We start from the raw sequence: 25,561 nt of genomic DNA on the forward strand, positions 1-25,561 counted from the left end.
TGACTTTTAGCCCAAATACAATTACTGATCAAACAGTGACCCCGGGTGGCGTGTGTTCATCTTCTTCATCATCATCATTGACATCGAACCAACACCATAGATGGCCGGAGAAAGTGAAACAAGTGTGAGTACCGAAAGTGAGGCAAAGCGACTGGTCGGTACCAATGACCCGTACGGCGGCGTGATCGTCCACATCAATGAGCCTATGGACCCTGCTACCTTCCTTTCTCTCATTACCTCTTCAATTGCGCATTGGAAGCTACAGGTAATGCCATCTAAATATCAATAGGATGATTATGAAGAATTCTAATCAACTTCAATCTCAAATTTCTTCCCCAGTATGTAGATTCATTTGTTGATTTATGCTTTTATATTGTGGGTGTGGGTGCAATCGTGCAGGGCAAGAAGGGTGTTTGGATCAAGTTGCCTTTAGATCGAGTCAATCTTGTCGAAGCAGCAGTGAAGGTCAATTAAATTCTATGATTAATGGTTAATTATTTAAAAAATGTTATCATACAACAAGAAGTAGTTAATGGATGTTGGGCAGGAACGGATTGCAAATGCAGGAAGGATTCTGGTACCACCATGCGGAGCCTGATTATTTGATGCTGGTGTATTGGATTCCTCAGACCCCTCATACCCTTCCTGCTAATGCCACCCACCGAGTAGGAATTGGCGCATTTGTCATCAACCCTAACAGAGAGGTATATGTATAACTTAACTCTGCTGTCTGCTCTGCTTCCCGGGCCACCATTTATCATTTCATCGTTTTATCCTCTTCATCTCAATGTCAAGTGTTTTTCTTCATATAAATTCCAGAAACTCGTTTCAAAAACAACATTTTTGGATTGTGCGGTTCTAATTGTTTCAGATTTACTATAGTTCAGCTGAGTCATTAGGTGTGACCTAGTCTTTAATATTGCATTTGGCAGGGGCTTAAAGAAGGCATTTTCTCTACTTGCATAGTCCTAATACTGCCTTACTGATTCTCAAGCTATTTGACATCCATTTTATTTTGTTTCTGAGATGATCAGTTTCAGAAGGGTTCCATATACCTGCAATGCTTTGGACTTTTCACTACATTTGTTGTTTTCTTTGACTCTGCTATAATGGCTGAAGTTTTTGGGTTTGTAAACATTCAATGGCAGGTGCTAGTAGTCCAAGAAAAGAGTGGACTGTTACGGGGGACAGGTGTATGGAAGTTTCCTACTGGAGTTGTAGATGAGGTGTGTGTGCATTCCAGGAGGTTTTGGTTTTGTTTTTCAAATATGTAGTGTACTTCAAGTCTAACCAGTGTATTAAACTTTATCTTCTCTAGGGAGAAGATATTGGTGCAGCCGCTGTGAGAGAAGTCAAAGAAGAAACGGGAGTAAGTAGATACCATGCAATGCAGTTACACTTTATCAATTTAAATGAGTATTCTTTCTTCATGTTTCTGGATTTTCTGTGGTTTCAGATTGACTCGGAGTTTGTAGAAATTCTAGCATTCAGGTATATATGATGTTTGCTTAAGATAAACTATTTTAGTATAAACTTAACCTCGGGTTCAAGACTGTAAATCGAGTTGAGGCACTTGCAAATTCATGAACTAAAATATGACAGTTCTATAGAATGATTTGCAATCATATAGGAGGACTTCAATTGTATAATCATGAAACTAATACATGACAACCAAGTTTTAACACATTTTATACATTAGGCCCTGGCACCATGCTTCCTTGAATGTTGTTGGGTTTAAAGACTTCTGAATGTTCTTGACTGCATTAAGTTAGAAACTTGAATTCTTGTTCCTTTTTCTCCCAAGTTTATTGTATGGTTCTCATATTGCTCATTTTCTGATGTTTACTTTTTGGTTATTTTAGCTATTCGGAAAAAAGTATATTCTTCATACCTTATTCTTATAATTTGCAGACAAAGCCACAAGTCATTTTTTGAGAAGTCGGATTTATTTTTTGTGTGCATGATGCAACCCCTCTCCTTTGACATCCAAAAGCATGATCAAGAGATAGAAGCAGCCCAGGTAATTTTCGGTTAAGGGATGGTAATACGAATAGGAGGAATTGCCAGAAACTCATTTAGTTAAGAAACCAAAATGTGTATAGGTCTTCAAGTCCTTACGATCATTTTCTTTCCTGTTTTCCCCTGTGTAAAGTTCTTGAAGTTTATTCTATATTGACACACTTGTTTGCAATGGCTTGCAGTGGATGGCATTTGAGGAATATGCAGCCCAACCATTTGTCCAGAAAAACGAGCTTCTAAACTACATCAACGACATCTGCAAAGCGAAGATAGATGGGCAGTATTCTGGATTTTCTCCAGTACCTACAATGAGTTTTTCTGATCAGAAGATGAGCTACTTGTACTTGAATGGTAAAGCAACCGAGAGAGACAGCAGAGGTTGATCATCAGCCCTTGAAATTCTACTCTAGCAAGCAAGGGAGTTTTTTTTTTGTTTTTTTGTAATCCAACAAATTATTAAACTATTTGTGTCTTTCATCTTTCTAAGAGATACTGATCGTTCAGATCAGACCCAACAAAAGAAAGATATACTGATCATAATACAATCAGAACTTCTTTGCATTGTAACAACCAACATTTAAAGAGATCCATGATTTATTAACCAATTACCAAAAAGAAATATTTGCATTTTCTTCTGTCTGATCCTAGTTATTTGTGAAGTTTTTCTGTTGTGTTTGCGAGAATATACCGACGATAAGTATGTAAGACAGTATTGTGCTGAGGACTAAAAACATTAAAAATAGCTAACCCAATGGCCCATGCAGGTCTCGAACCTGCGACCTTCGCGTTATTAGCACGACGCTCTAACCAGCTGAGCTAATAGGCCGGTCGGTTAAATAGTTTCAAATATCCATTTATAAACCACTAGGGTACGCTGCACTAAATACCAGAACGTCTCCCTCCCAAGTCCTAACACGAATCAAGTATTTGCACCGTATGTGTTCATTCATTGTGCCCCAAAAAAAATAAACGATGAATACGAACGTTTGATCCAAAAACATATAAAAAATAATGCTTACCTTTCACATCTAAAAAAGAATACAACATATGTTATTCAAAAATTTGGAATTAAGGGTTTGGAAATTGCAGTCACCTTGTACGCCTTTCCTCATATAATCCATTAATATTTATATTTCAGACGCAAATTAATAAGAAGCAATAGACCAACCTTATCCGCACGCAGTACACATATAGAATCGGGGAACAAGAAAACGCACAGTTAGCTAATACTATATAGTATGGATATCCAAACAGTCAAACCCTACCTTGGTCTCCATGCCTTATAGACTAGAGGGTCCACTACCAGATCCATAAAGATAAGGATGATGCCCTTGACCTTGATGATGACGTTGATGACCCATCATCATCCCACCATACATGTTCATCCCAGGTGCATGCAGGTGCTGCAACTGCTCTCTCTGCCTTTGATCATGATATTCATGAGGATGATGATCAGCGTACAGCAGCTGCCTAGCCATTCCTGTTCCAGCAGTCTTCTCACCCTCCATCTCTCTGAACTTGTGCAAATAAATCTTGAGAGGCTCCACGTATTCCTTAAAACCCAGCCTCGTCATGGCCCACAATAGATCGTCACCGTTGATTGTCTTCCTCTTCTCTCTCCGGCACTTACCTGAGGCCTCTCCCGTGGTGAAGCTGATGAACTCTGAGACACACTACTGCACCGTCTCTTTAGCGTCTTTTGAAATCTTGGCGTTGCCTGGCAAACCTTTCTTCATCATCCTGCTCACGTTTGCAATCGGTAAAAACCTGTCGTGCTATCTCGCTGAGGATGATGAAGATCTTGTGTAATTCGTTTCTCCTCCTCCTCCTCCTCCTCCTGCTCCCGAGTCGTTGTCCGAGTCAGCGATATATATATCTATATGATATAGGCAAGGGTTTTTCAATTGAAAACAGTAACTGATTCATTTAAAAATGAATTAATGAATGTGAATTCTAGATGTATTCAAGAGTTATAGCAAAGGAAGTTTTATATGCTAAATTCAATTTTTCTAATGCTCTGCCCTCCTCCTGGAGGGGTTGGACTGCTTTTTCTCCTAGCTAAGCTGGGATCTTGAGGGATTATATTGCTGGGTCTCTGATATGTTGAATGGTCTCGGACCGTTCATTTATCGCGATAAGATTTTGACACTCACTTTGTATTCAAGCTCGATTATAAAAGAGTTAGTATAACGATCATACCATCACGTAATGTATACGACGTGTTATAATAAAATATAGAGAAATACGACAATGATGCTAAAAATTTCAATGACTTTTACGCACAAGCCGACCACGAGGGGTGTGTGGCTGTGGCACAGGGCCTTGTTTAATTGGATTCTTGGGTACTAATTAAACCCGATCCAACCGCACTGCCACATTAGAGAGACGAGTTTATATTAATATTTACAAGTAATGGAAGTCAAAACAACGTGGTCCATCGATATGGATGGTGGGTTACCCTTTTTCACCAATTGGGTAGGCAGGCATTGACCTCATTTCGTCAGCCTTACGATTTGATGAGGAGGAGGAGGAGAGGAGCATCCCTTCAACTTCATTTCATAATTGCATGGGACCAACCATACATCAATGATTCCATGATCCATCCACAGTGAGTGAGTGTAGAAAAATAAGAATATCAAATTTATCTCGCACTTAAACTTTGTTGTTGCCCACTTTGGACGGTACCCTCTCTTCTTCTGATGATCCATCTTAGAATTTTGATGATGTTAGCATATGTCAAACAAAATAGGATAAATATTCAATTATGCTCATATTTTTTATTCTTCTTTAATATGGATGTATTTATAAAGAAGTACAACGTTACCTTATTGATGACTCTTTTTGAATGATTATAATCATAGAATGGGGTCCACTTAAACACCTCTCCTTTTCTGGGAGTGGGTGGGTGTGTGTGCGCGTGTCCATATATACCTATAAATAATTAATCATGATGAGTTTTACAAATTCATAAGTGAGAACTTGTAATTTTGATTTTGTAAAGAACTTGATCTCTGCGGGTGCAGTGCAGGGATGTCTTGGTACCCAATCCATCCATTAATTTCATAGTGACATCTGCAGGTTGCCGTTTTCTTTTAAAGCTGAAACTCAAAGCAGCCTCGCCTGCATTTATAATTTATTTATGCTGATGCTTCTTCTGTGTACCCTTTATATTATACTAATCAAGCAGGATCCCATCAGTATTAATTAACAGTATAATTTATTTCTTTGAGAAGACAGTATTAATTAAAGGTATGATTAAATTGTAAACCAAAGTGGACCACAATGTCATGTCTTACTTATAATTTATGGCTCTTTACCTTTTAAATCAATAATAGTTAGCTAGTCGTCCCCCCAATTTTATGTCCTAATCACCATTGTTAATTTTGGGTTAGCCATCACAAACCATATTGCATATTAAATTGTTTCTCCTGTCCTGGCTATGGCTTGCTCCTCACTGCATAAAAACATCCACACAAAAATGGGATGGGATGTCACTAAATTTGCAATTTATATATATGATTCGACCTGCGAAAACGATTCGTTTTAAACAGAAATTAATCAGCTGTCTAATTCTCATGAACACCAATAGAAAGAACATTATTACTTGATGCTAAAATATACAAAATAGAGGGGTCTTTTTCAAGAATTGTTGAAATGCCATCTTCTGTATTCTCAACTAAAAATATCAAACAATTATGGGTTTTCAAAGTCTTAGGACCATCATTTGATGAATGAGACTCATACATTTCATGTATGTATATATGTTTCTTAGACTCCCCGAATTTCTACAATTTACGCAACTTTTGATGTCAGCTGGGATTCCACAATAATAATATTTTTGTCACACCAAGAAAGAGGCAAAATGTGAAACTCATTAAGATTCTTTTGTATTCTTAGGTTACTTGTTTTAGCAAATGAAATCAGTTGGAATTTGGGAAGGTTGTTCAACGATAACCTGCAAATGACAATTTCAGTTTCCCAACAATGTAAGTTTAGGCCAAATAGAAGTTCTATCTATCTATCGATTTGTTGGATATAAATAGATAGATAGCCACTTTCATAAGTGCCACCTGTCATGTGACTCATGCTGTTGCAAAGTAAGTGTAAGTGGGGTTTACCCACCCAAAGAGAAAAATTGCCATGTTAACATACAATTAATTCCTTAATTTTCTAATTTAATCAGGTTCTATGTATTATTATCATGTGTTTAAGATGGAATCAAATATTATTATTGGAGAGAGAGAGAGAGAGAGAGAGAGAGAGAGAGAGAGAGAGAATGCTTGTCTTAACTTCCAAGTTGTGATGACTGATGAGACTTGTGTTTGCGTGCTTAATTAATTTACTAATCTTAGTAAACGGAGTGTATTTTGCCCTTCAAAATCTGATTAACAAAAGAATACATACAAGATAAGAGTAGGCTACCAACCAACAAATTAACTTCCCGTCCACCTCTCCAACTTCTGCCTTTGTATTTTGCTTTTCCTTGGATCAATATTAAAATAACATACTTCAGACCAATATACCCTCCATTTCGTCTTAATATCAATGACCTACCTTTTGGTCTGTTTCGTCTTCATTGTAAAATGACCAACAACGCCTTTCGGGATGTCCACACCACACCACACCACAGGATAATAACTTATGTAATATGTCTGTAGAGCTTTTGAGGGCAAAATGGTAACTCAAATTGGATGTAGCTATGTACGTAGGAGACGTAATATGAATCTGTGATGGAGGGCAGTATGAAATTTAAATGCGACCATTGAGGGCGAGGGCTTCTATCTCTTGTATTTTCTATATATACAAACCACATGGGGATCGGTCGATGATCAAATTATTACAAAGGAAGGAGAGCTCCTGCGTAAATTACAGACACACAAAAAGAAGATGGTGAGCTACTTTTGCGGCTGGCACAAGCTTGTGAATGATTTCATCTACAAACTAGTTCTGCTAAACCTGTTGATATGCAGCTGCCTCAGCCTCAGCAGATCAGTTTCAATGGCCTCGGCCGCCGATATTGATGATCAAGTACTAGTGAACAACAATAACCCATTAAACCAACTCATGTCCAGCCAAGAAGATATGGTCCAAATTGCTGGATATGGAGAAGAGAAGCTTTCCACCGTCCTAATTACAGGCTCCGTCCATTGCGAGGAGGCTTGTAATAATTTGCATGCTCAAACTCATCATCCTGATTATCAACTTCATCTTCATGCATGGCCTCTCTCAGGTTTGTGTCTCTCTACTTGGATTTAATTAATGCTCATTCTCTTGATAATTATATAATTTACGTATACGTTCGTACCATCTTATTCATATCTATCTATCTATCTATCCATATAGATAGATATGATCAATATTTAGAACATAGCAGACTAATTTCCTAAAGCTAGCTTGGGTGCTTGCTTGCTTCCTTTTCTTTCTTTTTGTTTTGCGTGCTTACTTGAATTAAGTTGAGATTATTATCATTAATCGAAATATATAAATCATCTTCTCCATTTTCGTCTCTCTTCCTTTTTGTGGCAAATGTTATGCGCTTTGTCAAAGTAATATCATTACTGCGTGCAATACCATCAGCTATAACAACAATTTAGAGTAACCCAACAATATCATTAGTACTCCACTTTCATCTCTCTGTCTTCCTTAATTCAGATTGATATGTGCTGAATCTGAACTCAAAGTGTGAACAATTTATAAATTTCTTTTCAATGTTAGTTTCTTAAATATTAATAATTACGTTCAATATCATATATTTATTATAACACGTGTACAAGATGTACCATATAACCGTACTACCGTAATATGCTATAATAACTCCCAAACTTTTGTTTTTTGAATTAGTCCAGGTGGGTTGTGTTCTAGTAGTGGTTCCTCCATATTCTGTCTTTGCAAATGGCTGCTCCTTAAAGCAATCACCTCAAATTTGATGTGCACGTTGGACCCGTGAAAATTAACATCTCCTAATTTGATTTGGACATATTGTTTTTCTTTAGGCACAATTCAATTCATTAAAGCATTCCGCTAGATATTAATATAAAATAAGAGTAACGGGAAGCACACCTCTGTCTGTATCTCTATCTTACAGTAACTTTGGCCCTTACAGAAAGCAATTCACGATCAACTTCATAATAATAATTAAGATAAACTTAATCTGAGACTTTAATGAAAAGCAAAAACATTATTGTACACTTATATGATGTTCTTTAATTCGTGGATACAGAGCTCCATCGAAAACAACCATTTAGCTGAAATAAAGTGAAAAGGATATATTTTGCTAATTTAATTCTGGCATTTTCCAATTAACTAAGAAATTATTGTTCAGTCAATGTAACAATGATCTTCACCATCGCCATCATCATTATCTGTTTCTTCTTTTTTTCCCAAAATCTGCAGGTGCTTTGGTTTCTGTCAATTGCCATGTTAGTGGGAGAAAAAGAAAATCAAGCTTGGCACAAGGCTTAGCAGATGAATTTGGGGATTTCATTATTGATCTTCCTTCCAATCTACATGCAATTCCCAACTTGCACAAAACATGTTCGGTTAGAGTAGTTCGAATACCAAAGAACACACAATGCAGACCAGCTTATGTCAGGAGGCACAAGGGACTGAAATTATCGTCAGTTGGTAACGGTATCCGGACTTACAATGCTGGAAATATAAGGTTCCAGCATTTGACCTCTAAACCATCAGAAGCATGCATTAATATGCTATCATCATAGATACTCATTAAATAGTAGACCGGGATCCAGCACCACAGTTCATCTGGATGGCGCTTCAGTCACAGCATTGAGATGCAGGGGTTCGAACCCATTCTACTTATCATATGTAAAGTATATACAGTTATAGGAAACTATGATGACAGTTATATAATGTACGTAAAAACTGAAAAAAGAAATCATATTTTGTTATATACGCCAACTTCAAGAGATGAATATCATGACTGTAAGTTTTGCAAAATGAGAGGTGCTCTCAATCAGTCTCAAGGTCACCAACATTTTATATTTTATAAAATGACTAATTCATTCATTCATAACATGAGTGAAAAATTCTAAAACACAATTTGTCTTCAGAAATCATCTTACGGGAATTACGCAGGACTTAAACACTCTTCTGCTCGGCTCCAGAAACTATGTATCTTGCAACATCAGCGCAGCAGGTCAGCTTATCTGCTTTCTCTTCAGGGATTTCAATGGAGAATTCTTCCTCAAAGGCCATAACAAGCTCCACCCTGTCCAAACTATCCAGGTTTAAGTCCTTCTGGAAATCAGCTGTTTCAGTAACCTGTTCAGAGGTCAAGTTGCCTGTTAATTTCTAACATTCTTGTTATTGGATGAGGACAAGGTAAATGTTGCCTGCAATTAAATTGCAGTACCAAGTTTAACAATAAGCAGTACTTAACATAATGTACTGTAAAGAACATGGCCAATTGCTGGTCCATCAATTCATACAAGTATTAAAAGCACAGATGAGAGGAAGACTAGTTAAACTAAAGCAGTAAGAATGAAATAACTACCTTAGATGCATCAATTTTATCAAATTTCTTCACGAGTCCAATCACTCGGTCCATTATCTGATCAGTGCTGGTAGTACCTGTTGCGGCACACATGTGGCGGCTCAGAGATTTCAGCACATTTCCTCTTTCAGTAAGCAACCATTTTTCGGCTGAACTCCCTACCCTCACATGCCACAAGATGGAATTTCTAATGCTTTGCATGTTGAGAAGTTCTGAAAACCAATAAAACTCAGTGTCAAGTTTCAAAACAGCACATACAAATGCAGGGAAGCATCAAGATTGTGACAAACAATTAACAAATCAACATAACATGTAAGGAATGCAATCATGACCCTTTAAGGAAATATAAGAGTGTGCTTATGCATGGAATGCAAATTTGGTTGTTGGGTCACACCCTACCAAAGAGACTACTAAGGTAAAGAGGAAAAGGTGGAAGCAGAAAGGGTTCCGCCGTTAGTCGTCGCCACAAGTAGCTAAGTAAAGCATGTAAGTAACAAATGAATGCGAAACCAAAAGCTTAAGCCATTAAGTGAAAATGTTCATGTGACAGTATTATTATACTCATACTCAACCAACATTAGATTTCTGCTTTAATAATATGAAACCTTGCATTCAAGATATAGATCAGCCACTACTGTAACCCTGCCTAGAATAGAACTTGGTTAGTTAAAAGCAGCGATAGTGCTTGCCTAGACCATCTGCATTCTGCAGTGCTCCTATCAAAGAAAACAAAAAAGACCATCTGCAGTGCGGCCCATGTGTAGGCATGTATAATTGTGCAGTACCATAGCAAGCTGACAAAACCAAACAGCATTGCATTGTAAACACGAAAATGAAACAAGAGAATGCAGTACAAATTTGCCATTTAGTTCAATTTCGATCAGAGAAACCAGAGAATGGTGTTGGGTTACACAAAAGTAAAAAACAGTGAAAAAATTAAGTGAGTGACAAGGTGCTAAGAGTGGAGAAGGGACAAATATGCGAGGAAACAAAGTAGAGACTGATCACTCACGAGACTGCCGGTGTGGTTCGCTCGCTGTGTGTTTGCTTAAATGCCGCACTGAAAACAAATTCTTGAAACAAGGTGTGGGCGCTTTTCCTGTTTTTCAGGTCGCTTTACGGAGTGGAGGCCTTTGTCTAAGAATATGTAGTCTATAGATAGGCCTGCTGCCGACCAATGAGTATGTGAGACGGTGATTGACGGAGCCTAATGAATCTTATTTCAAAAGCCCAATCCAACCGAGGCCCAACCCTCTCTCTCTCTCTTTTTCTCTGAGAGGGCAATTTATAAGTTTTCCATGAGTTTGAGTATGTACTTGTAAATATCTCCAAAAATATGTTTGAACTTGAAAATAACATAATAATTTGGGAGGTCTTTTATAGTTTGTCCTACTTTATTTTATATCAAGTAACTCGTAAGTAACTCATAATCTAGTGATGATTTTCTTCTCGAAGGTGAAAGGGATCCAAGTGGAAAAAAAAAAAAGAAAAAAGAAGAAAAAAAAAAAGGGTGAATGGGATCTCAAATTCAAAACCCCCCACCTCTCCAATAATAATAATAATAACATAAATTGAAAATTACTCTACTTAACACGAGAGAGACACACTCTACTTGCAATAAGGAAAGAAAATGAACAGACAAAATGAATTCTTAAAAAAAACAAATTGATACTCAAAAGAAAAATATACGTAAAAGGGAAAGGAAAGGAAAAGAAAGACACTCCTGAAAGTGAAGGGCCTTCATCGTCCTTGTGGGTTGTAGGTTGTAGGTCGTAGAGTTTGTGGGTTGTGGAGGGGAAGAGAAGGGACTTAAAAGGCAAAAAGAAAAGACTTTGTCAATACGATGACGTGAAGAGCATCCCCATTAAACCAACAACATCATTGGGTTACCCTTCGATCTTCCAAACTCATCGGAGATTATTACCTCTTTTTTATTTATTATTGTTTATTATTATTACTCATCAATCGATTAATTACTTACCCTTGTTTTTTCACTTTCTTCTTTCCATCTGCCCCCTCCCTTTGTTTGTTGTTGCTTAAGTGCCTTCTTAATCTAATAATCTCTCTCTCTCTCTCTCTCTCTCTCCGTCTCTCTATATATAAACGGGTTTTTCTCTGTTGGGCTTTTTTTTCGAGTTTTGACGCCCAATCAATCAAATTTTCGTGCTTTGTGGATTTAAGTTTTCATCATATGAGATTGGATTCCAATTCTGCAAAGTGGGTATGCGTCTGTAATTTTATTTTTGAGGGTTGGTGCTTGGTGGTGGTGATATCGAAACAATCGAAATGGGGAATGTGAATGGGAGAGAAGATGGGGGTGGAAGCCCATCAGCGGCTGAGGAAGAGAGTGGTGGTGGGAGCGTGCAGGAGGGTCATGCCCATGGCCGTGGTGTTAGTGGTGGCGGTGATGGGTCGTCTGAGTTGATGGGTCAATCGCCTCCTCATAGCCCTAGGGCCACTCACTCCCCTTTGATGTTTACTCCTCAGGTCAGCTCCTTTCTTTCCTCATCTTTTGTTTATTTATTCCTTTTCAAGTTCGTGTTTTTGTTATTTTTCCATGGAGATTCAGATTTTACTCCTGTGACATCAAATTGATGTTTCTTAAAATTGGGGACTTTTGTGATTCAACTTAGAACTGGTTGTGTGAATTATGCTGTGCAATTACTTTTTCAACTTAAAATTGATAACTTTCTGACATACCACCTAATTCATATCAGTTTCTCTTAGAAGCTCACTAGTTGCTTGAAGCAAATTCAAAACATAATTTCTTGTTTCTTTGTTTCTGTACTTAATCTGGAAATCAGAAAGAAAAAAAAGCAATCGGTTTATCATCATGCAATCTGCTTATCTTTGATATTGGCTATGTGGTTCTCTGTGAGAAGTCCGTATTTTGGATCATTGAATTAGCCAAAAAAGGAATGCAAGTGGTCAACCGTTGGGTGACTGATGACAGGAAACTAAGTAATAAATTCTGATTCCAAATCCCCCCTCCTCTCTCTCTTTGTCTCTCACCAATTCTGAAATTGGAAAATACGTTTTACATGAATCTATCCTTGGTGCACTACGAGGCTCAAATATTTGGATTTTAATGTTTAGCCCCTTGAAAATTCTTTTAATACCATCGAGCACCAACCTATTGGTAATCTGTTGTTCTGCTTAAGTATATTATGTATATTTTTTTTATCTATGGAAATCCACGATTTTCATCCTTTTGTTCAACTTTTTCCAGGTCCCTGTGGTTCCCTTACAAAGACCGGATGAGATACACATACCAAACAACTCATGGATGCAAACTTCAGGGTTTGAAGACATGTGCTGTGAGCAAGGAATTCCAACTATGATTACATGGAGCTATGGTGGGAAGGATGTAGCTGTGGAGGGATCCTGGGATAACTGGAAGACAAGGTTCCCAAAAATAACATAAAAAATAGTTTAAGTTTTAAATGTAGTTTGCACTACCTGAACTCTTACCGAAGTTCTTGGTTCTATCTTGTTTTTTCAGAATGGCCTTACAGAGATCAGGGAAAGACTTCACGATCATGAAAGTACTGCCATCCGGTGTTTACCAGTATAGGTTTATTGTTGATGGGCAGTGGAGGTTCTCTCCTGATTTACCCTTGGCCCAAGATGATGCGGGCAATTCTTACAACCTTTTGGACTTGCAGGTAATGATCGTCATACCTTCCTAGGTTGATACATGTGTCGAATGAGTGTGACAATCCTTATAAAACACCTGCATCTGTTTATTGATCTCATTCAGAAAAATGAAACTCCTAGTCAGATCAGATGAGTAAGATAACCTTCTCTGGGACTCAATCACGGACTAATGAGTATAAACTGCTTTTAAAAGTTTCCTTTATCAGAAAATAAGAGCTTATCTCAGAATAGATATTATGATGGCATTGCATGATGCTTGGTATATATGAATTTGTTAAAGCATTCATTAAACTGCGACCTTTTTTAGCTTACTGTCTTAGTTCTGTTTATGTAAATCCTACTTTTATGCAATTTGTTTTCCTTTAGATATAGATATTTAGTGATTATAGTAGACACTCTGGAATATGGATAAGTTCCTTGATATTTCTCCTATGTTGTAAGATTGATAAGATTTCCGTCATTATAGTCTAATTTCTTCAATATCAATACTTGTCGAGCAGACCCTTAATATTTTTATCAATGTTGATATTAATACCTTCAACTTAGCTTAGCTGTTAAATTCATGTTTGCATTTTAGGTAGAGTGCTTGTTCACTTTCACTGTGTATCCAGTTTTTTATTCATCAACTTCTCTTACCAAATTTCTGTTTTTTGAAAGATTTTTTTTCCATTTTGGGAAATGATGTTCAATAAGGTTCTGGGAGATCTTTGTCTTTTCTTTTCCAGTGAGTTTTAGTTAGTCCTTTCTTTCATGTTTTGGATTTTATATAGAGAATAATCTGGGCAGCCGATGCCTGTGACATAAAGAGTTTCAGTATATGGGAGAAGGATCAAATTACACCCGGTTTAACCATCTTTTGCCTACACCCCTGTACTTTTAGTTTGATCCATTGGATTAGAATTTCTCCTTATGCTTGTCATGCTCACAGGTTTTGAAGATAATTAGAAATTTATAACACCTTCATTCATTTATAAAGAAAAGCTCAAAATCATGTTTTTTTAAAAATTGTTTTAAAATAGGCAAGGAGCGTGAGTTTATGGGTCAGATACTAATTGAGATTTAATTCATGTAAAATTTGGCATCCATGCTAAGCACTAGAAGGATGGTTAATCCAACGGCAGGTTTTTAAAAACACTGATCTCAATGATACCAGGTTTAGCTTTTGAACCTTTTACTTCATGTACTCCTTCAATTGAAATTACACATTTAAATGAGGATTTTTAATCACTGTGTTGATTTCCCTTTTCTTGTATCTTTTTCTGAATTAGTGCTGTCAGTTCTTAATCTCTAAAATGGCATGGCGGAAATATATAACATGCAAGCAGAATCATGCACTTGCATTTTCTCATTGCTGGGCTATCTGAGTCTGAACAATAGTGTGACAACTTGTTGGAATAGTATGTGCAAGTGCACGAAGCTGATTGATATTATTGGTTTCTTCTACAGGATTATGTTCCAGAAGACATTGGAAGCATTTCTGGCTTTGAACCTCCCCAGTCCCCTGACTCAAGTTATAACAACCTGCAGCTTGGATCTGAAGATTTCGCAAAGGAGCCGCCATTGGTTCCCCCACACCTACAAATGACACTGCTCAATGCGCCGTCATCTTACATGGAGATGCCGCCTCCTTTGTCAAGACCTCAACATGTGGTACTCAATCACCTTTACATGCAGAGAGGGAAGAGTGGCCCATCTGTGGTGGCACTTGGTACAACAGAGAGGTTTATAGCGAAGTATGTTACAGTGGTTCTCTACAAGTCCTTGCAGAGATAAGCATACACAGAATGTTTGTCTGGACACTACAGACCCCTTTATGTAGTTAGTTTATATAAATTGAAAAGTTCAGTGCCATTTTCATGGCTTCGGTATGTTGAGGAAGGATTATCAGGTGAAACTTCAAGATTGTATTTTCACACAATTCCATTGCTAAATGACCATTGATCCAGCTGCTTTTGCATACTGATTCTTACTTGCACTTATTGGTTGTTCATTTATTTTGTTCAAGGGAAATATGGATCTGATATGATCAAATTACTTAACATTGGCCCTTATTTAGTCTGTTACCCGAGGTTGCCTACCTTTTGGCAAAACTTGGGAATCACCAGACCCCCGTTTTTTAGAGACTTGTCAAAATGAACTTACAACTGAACAACGAAAGCATGAATCAAAAGAAACGAAAGATGAAAATCGTATTCGTGGGAGCCTGCACATTCACTGTTTTTATGTATAAATTTTAAAAGTTTGGTTTCTATCAGGAGAAGTATGCCATGCTAATGTGCCTTAGATGATCCGCATCTCAGGAACTCTGGGAAGGTAGAGTAGAAATTAGTATGATAAAATATGATAAAGTGATCAAAATGAAGGATCACTACTCTCAATGGAGATAATGAAAAATCACTTCACCTTTTGCTCTGCTATTCAACCCCAGCCTGGCTGAGGACGTCAAACATATTTTATTGTCTAGGAGGAATTACGCTTACATGTGGATCAACAAGTTGGGAGGCCATTCAAAGATAAACATAATTTTTTTTAAAGAAAGATGAGTAACAAAAGAGAGAAGAATGGCATGAGCAGAGATGGCAAGCAAGCTACTTATCTATTGCCAATTCATTCATGTTAAATTGATTCAAAGATAATTAACAGCCATACATTTCATCTGAACGAGAAATTTATGCTATAACAGAACATAAAAGTAGAACAACCAATCCTTCCGTTGTTGACTATACAAGCTCGTACGAACTCTGGCACTTGTCCTCTTCCTCCACAATGACAACGTACCCTCCTTCCTTAGCTTTGAATCTTGAAAATGAAATACCCATCTCTCTTTGTTTCTTTTTTCTGTGGTTATTTAAAAAACTGGACATCCTTCAACCTTAATACCTGGGGCAGTGGGGCATGTTGCCAAAGGACAATGGTCAAGTTCAGTCCCCCACCATTTCACATTGTAGTTATTGTTCTGCAAGGCAAAGAAGAGTAGGACGCCCATAAACGCTGTCCCAGCATCCAATGCTGCAGATAGGACATAGTTGTATTTCTGCCACCAGCGCTTGTGATATTTGAACACGAAATAGTTGAAGATACCTCCAGTGATGAGCCAGCTTGCTATATTGGTGGGAGTTGCAGGCGGCATCCCGGCAAAGCCATAAGTAATGACTGGCATGTTTATCAAGGGAATCCATTTCTTGTCCGGGAAGATTTTGCTCAATATCCAAATTGGAACTGGCAAGAAAGCTCCCACAATGAATAGCCATACCAAGTTCCGATACAGTCCTCCAGGTCCAAACAGTCGCTTTGGTCCAATCAAGCCCCAAATAACAGAAGCATCAAAGGTGACTCTGTACTTTGGACAAGTCCAGGGGCTGTTTGGATGGAGTGCATCAATATCGCATAAGTTGTCAATGCTCTCCAACATCCACCATGCGACTGCGAGGTTCACAATACCAGCAACCAGAGTTCCCACCAGCTGGAGACAAACGAACAAAGGAAGGCAATGTGCTGGAATATCAGTTTAACATAACTTTGACACAAGAAGGGTAATACCTTTTAGGAACAGAAACAGAAACAGAAATGCCAAGTATGACTTTCTGTTATGAAAATACCTGAGCTGTGTACATGCACCGAGGTGGAATCTTCATATAGTGCCCAAGTTTAAGGTCAGATAGGAAAGAGAGCGCATGCACAGTGCTGATTCGTCCATAGATTTTGAACAACAAGTTTGCAATTGGTTTTCCTGGTAGAATATACCCAATAAGGAATTGTGCTATGATGTCAAATCCAGGTTGCTGCACGAAAGCCACAAGATGTGTTTTTTAGTGGTTAGAATGGTATTTCGCAGTTGTTTGTGCACCAGTACTGACAAGAACAAAGATAAGGAAAGAAAGAATCAAGAAATCATAGAATTACTTGGTTGGTGGTTGCTTGAATGACCCCAACTGGGAGGGTGACAATGAAGGACAAGACAAAGCCAAATAGCAACCCCCACCATGGCAGCTGCACAACTTCTTTCCATACAAAGCACATTAGCAGGGACAGGGCGATGCTCCCTCCTAATAGGATGAGGAACCACCACTGAGGCACTTGTTTGTAACGCTGCATCAGTTTTTCATGGATATCCACTTTCACATTCTTCATTGCTGATCTGCTTTGCTTCAAAATAGCACTAGGAAAAGGAAAAATCCAGGATAACTTTGTCAGTTAAGTATGAACAATTTACTCCATGTATCCAAGGTTAGGTAACTTGCCCTGCAGACGGCAACAAATTAATAACAGTAGTATGAGTGGAGAATGGAACTTAAAGTTTAATTGAAAGTACCTGCCATGAAACAGTGCCACATGAACGAGGGTTGCTGAAAATCTTGCAAATCCTGATCCAATGGATAAAGCGAAAAGCGGGCTAAGATAGAGCTTGCCGTAACTATTATAGGCATCAATGTTAAGATCAAACTGGGGTGTCAAGATCTTGGTAGTGTCATATTTATGGCCACTAGAGGTGAATAGCTGGTTGGAAAATATAGGGAACTTTCGAGCATCGAAAGTGTTGAACTTCCAGTAGCAAACAGGGACAATGACATAGATGAACAAGACAAATCCAACCCCAACGTTGAGAATGGAAGTCCAGGGAGTGACTAGGGGGCTGCCATGATAAGCTGAAATCCCAGCCCAATCAAGGGTGAAAGCACCAACCCCAAGTCCATGGTAACCTGAGCCAATTTGCTGAGCTGTGATACTGTGTGGCCAAGCCCAGCAGACCCATGAGAAGAAGGTCAAGATCGGGAAAAGGTAGCCAGGGAGTGCATAATAAGCAAAGCTTGCTGCCATGGCAATCAAGAAAAACTGCATCCGCGTAAAGCCTTTGCTTATTGTCCTTTTCATGGAGTGCTCTATGAAAGGTTTCAACCAACAGCAGCAAAGTCCATTTTGATGAGATCAAATTCAGATTATATTACTAGACCAATAACAACATACATTCAAATTCTCTACTTTAAGTTTATGCCATTGCCAACTAAAAGATCACTTTTGCTTTCTTTCTTTCTCCATCAAAGCAAGTAATTCACCATTTAAGAAAGGCGTATCTTCCACTTGACCTTATTTATTATAAAGACTACAATTGTAGCGTTATGCGTTGTGAGGGAATATTACTCCAATTTGGCAAGACGGAGAGCATGAAATGAAACAGATTCTCAACCATTGAACATGCAGCAGCCCTTGGCTTATGACACCATCATTCACAGGGAAACCGAAAACTTTTACCACAAACATCTAAAACGCAAATTAGAACAGGATTCAACCGTTCTGGCATCACCCTCCAATTTTATGTTGTTTTGACGAGTCAGTTCAGCAGTTTAGCAGTGAGTTAGAGGAGGAGAAAAGTTTTCAACTTTAAGCTATTTTATTATCTTACTTTTATCTCTCAATCTCAACAACTAAACGGAACATTGAATAAGGAAAAGCAGAGGACAAAGTCATACCTAAACAGAGAAACCTGAGCAAGGTTGGAAGGCCACCACATTTCAACGGGGTCAACCAGGAACCTCCTAAGAATCCCTGCCCATCCATACCCCAATATCTGCACATCATCACAAAACCCAGAAATTCAAACAAAAATTGCAGCAACTATTCACAAATCTTTGGCTTCTTCATGTTTGCTAGCCTCTATCCCAAGTATAATTTTAAAATAAAATAAAAACTTTTTTCTGAATTTGAAAGGCTATTTCTTTATTAACGACTATTATTATATATTTTTTCTTTTTGGAGAACCCAAAACACTGATTTATTGAAATTGAATGCACGGCAGCCTGATAAGGCCATTCATGGTCATGGAATGGGTATCTGCTATATATAAAAATTTCCAAAATCTCTACTGAAATATAAAATTCAAAATATTACTAGAATACGTTTTCTTTTCTTAAAAAAGAAAAAAAAACAAAAAAACAAAAAGGAAAAAGAAAGTGAAACCTTCCAAGTTCAGTGAAAGAAAAGAAACGAAAAGAAGAAATAAAAAAACTGAAGAGAAAGTTGAGAGAAAGGAAGGATTGTGGTTGTGAATTAATTAACCTGAGAAGTCAAGACGATGATGAGAGCAAGAAGAAAACTCAAGCTCTGCTTGTAATAGGCCTTCATAATGGTAATGGCACCAATTGAATAGGCATCACCCCCTCCGTAAGAAATCCCACAATTGGCAAAAATGGTGATGATGACATGCTCCTTCATGTTGAAGGGCCCAGGATTCAAGCTGAACCTCCACCCCAGGAGGCTGTACTCGCGCTTTGGGAGGGTGGAGGCCATGAGCTTGCCGATGGGCAGAGCAGCAATTTGCATGAGAATGGCAGAGATGCTGAGGGGCTGCGTGCGGAAGGTGAAGAAGGTGTTGAGGAAGATTAAGATGATGCATGTGGTTAAGCCCAAGAACCACGCCCTGAACGTCATGACAGGCATTGAAGGGTCGTCCGTCTCAGGCACCACCAAGGCCACCTCTTCTATGGCGCATCTCTCATGATCTTCACTGCTCCCATTAGCCGCCTTCTCGGGGTCCCTGTGGTTCTTGGACGCCATTGAAACACCTCTCTGTTTCTTTCTCTGTTTTTCCCTGTTACTCTCTTATCTGAGAAACTGAGAGAAAATAGCAGAAAAGAAACAAGTAGTCTGTCTGTGTCCGAAGACTGATGTGTGATTATGTGTTAGAGGCTTACAGGTCCCGTACTTGCTTCGGGTTGGAATTTAGTGTCGAGTAATAAGACCAAGATCTAGTTACATACATATATATATATATATATATATATATATATATATACACACTGATTTTTGCCAGATAGATGACAATTATGCCCTTAATTTCCTTTTAATGATGTTGCGACAGTCTCACTGTCCTCGTTCTAGCATACAATAACAAATTTAATTGAAACTACCATTTTTGTCTGGAATTGAATTGAATTGGATATATACATAGAGGAAATGTCCATATGCTAATAACAATATATAATATTAGCTATGCGACATGCATCTCCCAACGGATTACATATGCTCTTAATAAAGGCTTTTGTTCATTTCAGACAATATATATACATATAACCGTTGAGAGAAGTTATTTATACATACGAGGTCATTTGTTTGAATCTTCGTTCTTAAATCTCGTATGTATTGAAAAAACAATACATGTACATATAAGTTGAGCTACAAGAATAAAATAAAAAAGGCATGTATATCTTTTTATTTTATTTTTTTAATGCATTGAAATTCACAAACAATTAATGCCCTTGTCGTGTAAGGAGTAAGCCATGATTTGATTTGGTTTACCTCGCGCGTGTGAACCACTTTCCCTGAGGGCGTTTGGCACGTTTTAGTACAAACGTCTCAATCTCCACAAAAGCTACTTCTCTTTTACACGTGGGCTGCCAAAGAAGGACCCGCATAATAAGGTCCATGTCAGACCTATAGGCCAGTAACATTGCCACGCAAGATAAAAGCTCGTGTGCAGCTCAAGCTGTTCGAGTTCTAAAAGCCAAACATTATGGGATCCACGTGGCAAAACGTTTGACCTCCCCATTGCGTAAGAATTTTTGGAATCAACAGTGCTCTGCGTTGAACATTGTTTTGGTAATTATAATTTTTTATTTTTTTGGGGTTGGAATTGCAGAGTAATTATTGGCCTCCAATACAAAAGATAAATTCTATTTTAGGTTTAGATTAGCCAAAAGGAAAGGAAAATTGTATGACAGCAAGGCAAATTGGTGGTAGTGGATTCGATCATTCATTTGGGACTTGGGAGTGGCAACGGCAACGGCAATGGCCATGGTTGGTCGCCCCAACTTTACTGCGCGTGTGAACATCACGTGTCCTCAAACGCCTTGCACACAATTGCCTTGTGTTTAGCAAAAACCATCTCTGGCTTCACACATGATTTGTAAAAGTGGGACCCGCTTAATCATCTCCATGTCACACCTAGGTCTGTGCTTATCCGAGGTGTTTTTACATTCGAGCAGAAATCAAATCTATAATTGTGTTAAGATTTCACATAATTGAAACATCATTTTTATCACAAAAGCCCAGTAATTTGGGCTCGTGAATACCACGCACTAAACAAATACCAGTAATTCGGGCAGATTCAATCAGCCCACTATCACACTGTGTTAAATAGTTTTTTTATAATAAAAAATTATAAGCATGGATTCACACACACTATCAGGCCTCGTTTGATTCATGGAAAAAGAGATTTGAGAATGAGAATTCAATTATTTTTCCATGTTTGGTAAATTCGTGTATGAGAAATGGTTGCCTATCACATGGAAAAGTATAGAGGAAAGTGAAGCCCTCCCTTCAACTTGGGTTTTGTTTTCCCTCTTCACGGGAAAATTAAGGAAAATGAGCCAACATTCAATGCACAATTTTCATGACTATTTTGTCCCCATGAACAGTTTAGAATTACAACGTATCATTAAATATATTCTTTTTTTATTTGATTTAATATGGATATAATTGGAAAATTATACAAACTTTGTTTTCCATTCATACTTAAAACAAACATGGAAAAGGAAACAAAGTGAAATCTCCCGGTTACTTTCCCGACATTACCAAACGTGGGAAAAGAATATTCCATTCTCATTCCTTAGGAAACGACGTGGGAAGTGATTTCCCCTCAAATCCATTCCGTGAACCAAACAGGGTTTCAAGGTATTATAGGGATTCGAACTTGAAATCATTGGTTTGCAAGTCAATGTCATTTTTTCACCAAACTAGGCTATGCAGTGGCAAACTTAATAATTTATAGCCATGAACTCGTAGTTCAAGAAGTTAAAAACAGTTATTATTTATGCATTGTGTTTGAATTTTTCCTCCCCAATATCGTTTGTATTCAAAAAATTAAAAATGCATTGCTTCAATATTATATTTTATCTTCTTATATTTTTGATGTGATGTTTTTAGATTATTCAACCTAATTACTGCAAATCAATTTAGGATTCCCAATTTGTGCAAGTTTTTTTTTTTTCTTTTCCCTACTTGTTCCTAAATTGAGTAACTTACGAACTGGCAATGATATTATATATCTGTGATATTTTCAAATTTCTGCTGGAAAGAAATTAACAAGAAAAGAAGGGTGCAGTTACTACTAGTGTGTGTGGAAGTGTGGCACTTGGATTGAATTTCCGATGTGAGTGTGACTGACATTCACATTGGGAAGAAGAATCGAAGGATATGACAATCACAAACCAGAGGGGAGCAAGAGGTCTTCTGCGCTCGCTGTCATACGTTGTGGCGGTGGGGCCTACAGTAGACTTTTGCAAAGAGACCAAGACTAAGTTGATTTATTTTTAATTTTTTTGATGGAGAAATAAGAACAATCAAGACTAACTTGATGAGATGGACCCCCTTTTCAGCATTTTATGCAGAGCGAGCAAGAGGACGGACACATGGGGGACTCCGAAACCGTTGGTTTACAAGCACAGAGTTACACAGTGACTCGAATATAAAGAGTGGAGGAGGAGGGCCCCTCCGCAAGTCCTCTTAACTGGTAAATTTAGGGTTGACTCAAATCAGCAGTTGAGATTCATTCAGCACTCACCACTCTCCTCCCTCCTCAATCTCCAAACCAAGAGATTGAAACGTATATACAAAAGTAGGCATGCACTTAGATTTTAAAAGATCCCACCACTCAGCACTGGCACTGATAACACACGTGTTTTCCATCCATATATAATATTAGAGATCGCATATCACAAGAGTTAGGGTTCTCACAGTCAGAGGTTGGTACTTGTGCTTCACTTTCATTGTAATATGAATAACCAGATCAGATGCGGAGAAATACAACTTTCGATAACTTCATCTCAACCTACGTACTCTATCTCAATCATTAGATGGATCCAAAACAAATCGTATATCTTTAATTATTAGATTGATAGAAGCCTAATTATTTATATCTAAAGCTCATTCCATTGACTCATCCATCCGACTAATATCGTTATTATTAAATTATAATATACACATATACATAAGTTAAAATATATCAACAAACTTGATGCATCTTCCGACACCACCAATATTATTATTACTTGCTTTTAATCTAATCTGATTTTCTATTAGCTAATATTGTTACTTCGATTTTTGGGTTTGTAATGAGGGGTAGTTTGTTGCGTTACAGTCAAAGTCTAGTCATAAATATTAACTCTTCAAGGTTGATTAATCGTAGGAACTCAAGTGTAGTTGAAGAATAATTATAAGTTTGTGATGAGGTAGGGACATGGGATGATAATTAATTGGTGGTGGGCCAGTTCCAACTAGTTAATAAACGGAACCCAATGTTAAAACTGATTGCATTGCATGTATGATGTGCCAATTATTTATTAGTATGAATGTATAATTATTATGTATATTCTCTCAAATCAAAACTAAACGTTAAAACGCAGTCCGCCTCATAGATAGATTAGTCCAACTTACAAATTCAACTAGGACAAGCAAGCAAACTCTCGCGGCGTTCACACTAAGTACAAGGCATGCTTGTTAGCTATACCCTATGAGTGGCTGGCTTGATAAAGAAGGAATCCGAATAGGTATATATAATTAGGGACAAAGAATTCCACATGGTGGTGGTGAACCAGAAAGAATGGTGATATAGATAGAAAGAAAACAAGACATTGCATCTACCACCAGCAAACAAAAATAGGTGGGCCTCACCCTCACTGCATCATGCCTCACGGCGGGCCACCTTTCATTCTAATTTCTAACTCGAGCGGCCAGCGACATATTGATAGATGGATAGATGGATGGATGGATGGATACATATTCCATCCAAAAACACAAGCCAAACAAACAAAAAGAAAAAGGAAAAAGAAGATTCTATCTATCTATATGGTTTAAGTTATGCATGTCAAAATTTAAAACAGTATGTTTCGTCTGTCACCACTCGATGAGGCCCAACTTATATATATATATATATAAGTGGACTGCCATTCCCATTGAGCCTGCTATGAGTTTATTAGGAGGAGGAATCCAAGCCTCAGAAACCTGGCAAGCTAAGGATCATATATATATATATATATATGCACGCTCCATCGCTCCACCTACCAGTCTATTTCACCTTTCGGTTAATCAAGATCTCTCCATCCATCCCATTAGCTTTTATATATATTCCACCAAATTTCACAGTGGCCTTGTGGTCCACTGCTGTGCTTGTTCAGTTGCTTTGCTTTGTATAAAGTCCGCTGGGACACTCACAATGAGTATATATGTGTGTGTGTGTGTGTATCAATTCCAGGAAGAATAAATGTTATTTTTGTAAATTCTTTCATATATGAATGCGTCAGTTTGATGAATGTTATGTTCCAAAACTGTGGGAGGCTGAGGCTGGCTAACCCAAATGAGTATGTTAAAAACGTAACTAGGTTGGGTAACGAATACTTGTTAATTTATGGGTGATCATCTGCAGCCTGCCCATCACAAGTCATGGACGCACTAGAGTAGAGCAGCCATCAACCATCAACCATCAACCATAATATTTCTTCCTTTTTAGCTACACTACACTACTAGAAGAACTAGATAGATATGTTCCATCCATTTGGACCAATTAATTCCATATTCTCTTCTGGATGATATCGAGTGGCAGAGCAGAGGGATCTCATCTCATCTCAGGCCATCATTACAATTGACAATTGTGTGGTCACTACTCGTGACTATATACGGTCTGACAAATTTATATATATTCTTATTGTATGTACGTTGACATATCTAGACCACCACACACCAGCGCAGACAGGAGGCATCGGCATCTTTATTCTTTAACGAGACGAGTGGCTCATGTGCCATGGCCTCTCTCTTGATCAGATGCTTTTTATAGGTGGTGCAAAACTATACAATTCCTGCACTACTCGTACTAATTTGTACCCTTTATAGTATTCGAGCCACTGCACTTAATTTCTGCCCACATTCAATTAGTATAGAGTCTATAGACTAGTAGTACAACGTCCAAAGATCCTCTTCTCTTTTTGGACTGTCATTCATATAATATATGTCCAAGTCCAAACCTCCAAATTTAAATTCTAGATTCACGGCTTGCCTACATTTTCCTAATTAAGCCCACCATTCTTTCATTTCATTATCCCAAAGATCCTCAATATATATGTTCGGTACGTACCAACCTGTACTCAAACTGCTTTTTATTATTTTTCACTTTTGCCTTATCTCTTTTATCTGACAAGAGTTTGAGGAATGATAATTAATCACAGGGCAAAGCAACTTTAAAATGCTATGTGCCAAACCGAAAACACGGTTCAAGTTTGAAAAAAAAAAAGATTGAGCGCAGTAGTCAATCTGATCATGAAAGTTGAAATCCATGAAACAGAGAAGGTTCACTAGCAGAGAGGGTCTTGTTCCGAGATCTTCGCA

The 25,561-nt window shown here is 37.9% G+C and overlaps 5 protein-coding genes and 1 non-coding gene across 8 annotated transcripts; 3 read left to right on the forward strand and 3 right to left on the reverse strand.

Moving 5' to 3' along the window:
• On the forward strand, positions 1-2,649 carry LOC18781123 (nudix hydrolase 2). Of its 3 annotated transcripts, XM_007213765.2 has the most exons (8): positions 5-265; positions 400-465; positions 567-704; positions 1,149-1,226; positions 1,319-1,369; positions 1,457-1,491; positions 1,912-2,020; positions 2,202-2,649. In XM_007213765.2, exons 1-8 carry the CDS (start codon positions 101-103, stop codon positions 2,400-2,402), a joined length of 843 nt encoding a protein of 280 aa, XP_007213827.1. In that variant the 5' UTR covers positions 5-100; the 3' UTR covers positions 2,403-2,649. The 3 variants fall into 3 exon arrangements, with proteins under 3 accessions (XP_020417777.1, XP_007213827.1, XP_020417778.1); XM_020562188.1 differs by having other exon boundaries at positions 1-265; positions 1,319-1,491; XM_020562189.1 differs by lacking the exon at positions 5-265 and having other exon boundaries at positions 548-704; positions 1,319-1,491.
• TRNAI-AAU lies at positions 2,772-2,845 on the reverse strand. The gene has a single exon. It is a non-coding gene; the product is annotated as a tRNA-Ile (tRNA).
• Positions 6,356-8,937, forward strand: LOC18780905. Its single transcript, XM_007212474.2, has 2 exons — positions 6,356-7,249; positions 8,413-8,937. The coding sequence occupies exons 1-2, from the start codon at positions 6,907-6,909 to the stop codon at positions 8,736-8,738; spliced, it is 669 nt and encodes a 222-aa protein (XP_007212536.2). The 5' UTR covers positions 6,356-6,906; the 3' UTR covers positions 8,739-8,937.
• On the reverse strand, positions 8,963-10,672 carry LOC18779286 (acyl carrier protein 3, mitochondrial). Its single transcript, XM_007212166.2, has 3 exons — positions 10,545-10,672; positions 9,533-9,744; positions 8,963-9,300 (listed from the first exon to the last, which is right to left on the reverse strand). The coding sequence occupies exons 2-3, from the start codon at positions 9,731-9,733 to the stop codon at positions 9,118-9,120; spliced, it is 384 nt and encodes a 127-aa protein (XP_007212228.1). The 5' UTR covers positions 9,734-9,744; positions 10,545-10,672; the 3' UTR covers positions 8,963-9,117.
• On the forward strand, positions 11,299-15,150 carry LOC18778987 (SNF1-related protein kinase regulatory subunit beta-2). The gene is made up of 4 exons (XM_007211700.2): positions 11,299-12,019; positions 12,762-12,937; positions 13,035-13,197; positions 14,636-15,150. Exons 1-4 carry the CDS (start codon positions 11,819-11,821, stop codon positions 14,960-14,962), a joined length of 867 nt encoding a protein of 288 aa, XP_007211762.1. The 5' UTR covers positions 11,299-11,818; the 3' UTR covers positions 14,963-15,150.
• Positions 15,757-19,930, reverse strand: LOC18778546 (oligopeptide transporter 3). The gene is given in 7 exon segments (XM_020562191.1): positions 15,757-16,652; positions 16,789-16,971; positions 17,093-17,348; positions 17,502-18,044; positions 18,046-18,069; positions 18,658-18,755; positions 19,244-19,930. Coding segments are annotated over 7 exon segments (2,217 nt in total). The 5' UTR covers positions 19,742-19,930; the 3' UTR covers positions 15,757-16,037.

This window comes from Prunus persica, chromosome G4 (genome assembly GCF_000346465.2).
Source record: "Prunus persica cultivar Lovell chromosome G4, Prunus_persica_NCBIv2, whole genome shotgun sequence".
In the NCBI taxonomy this organism is placed as follows: domain Eukaryota; kingdom Viridiplantae; phylum Streptophyta; class Magnoliopsida; order Rosales; family Rosaceae; genus Prunus; species Prunus persica.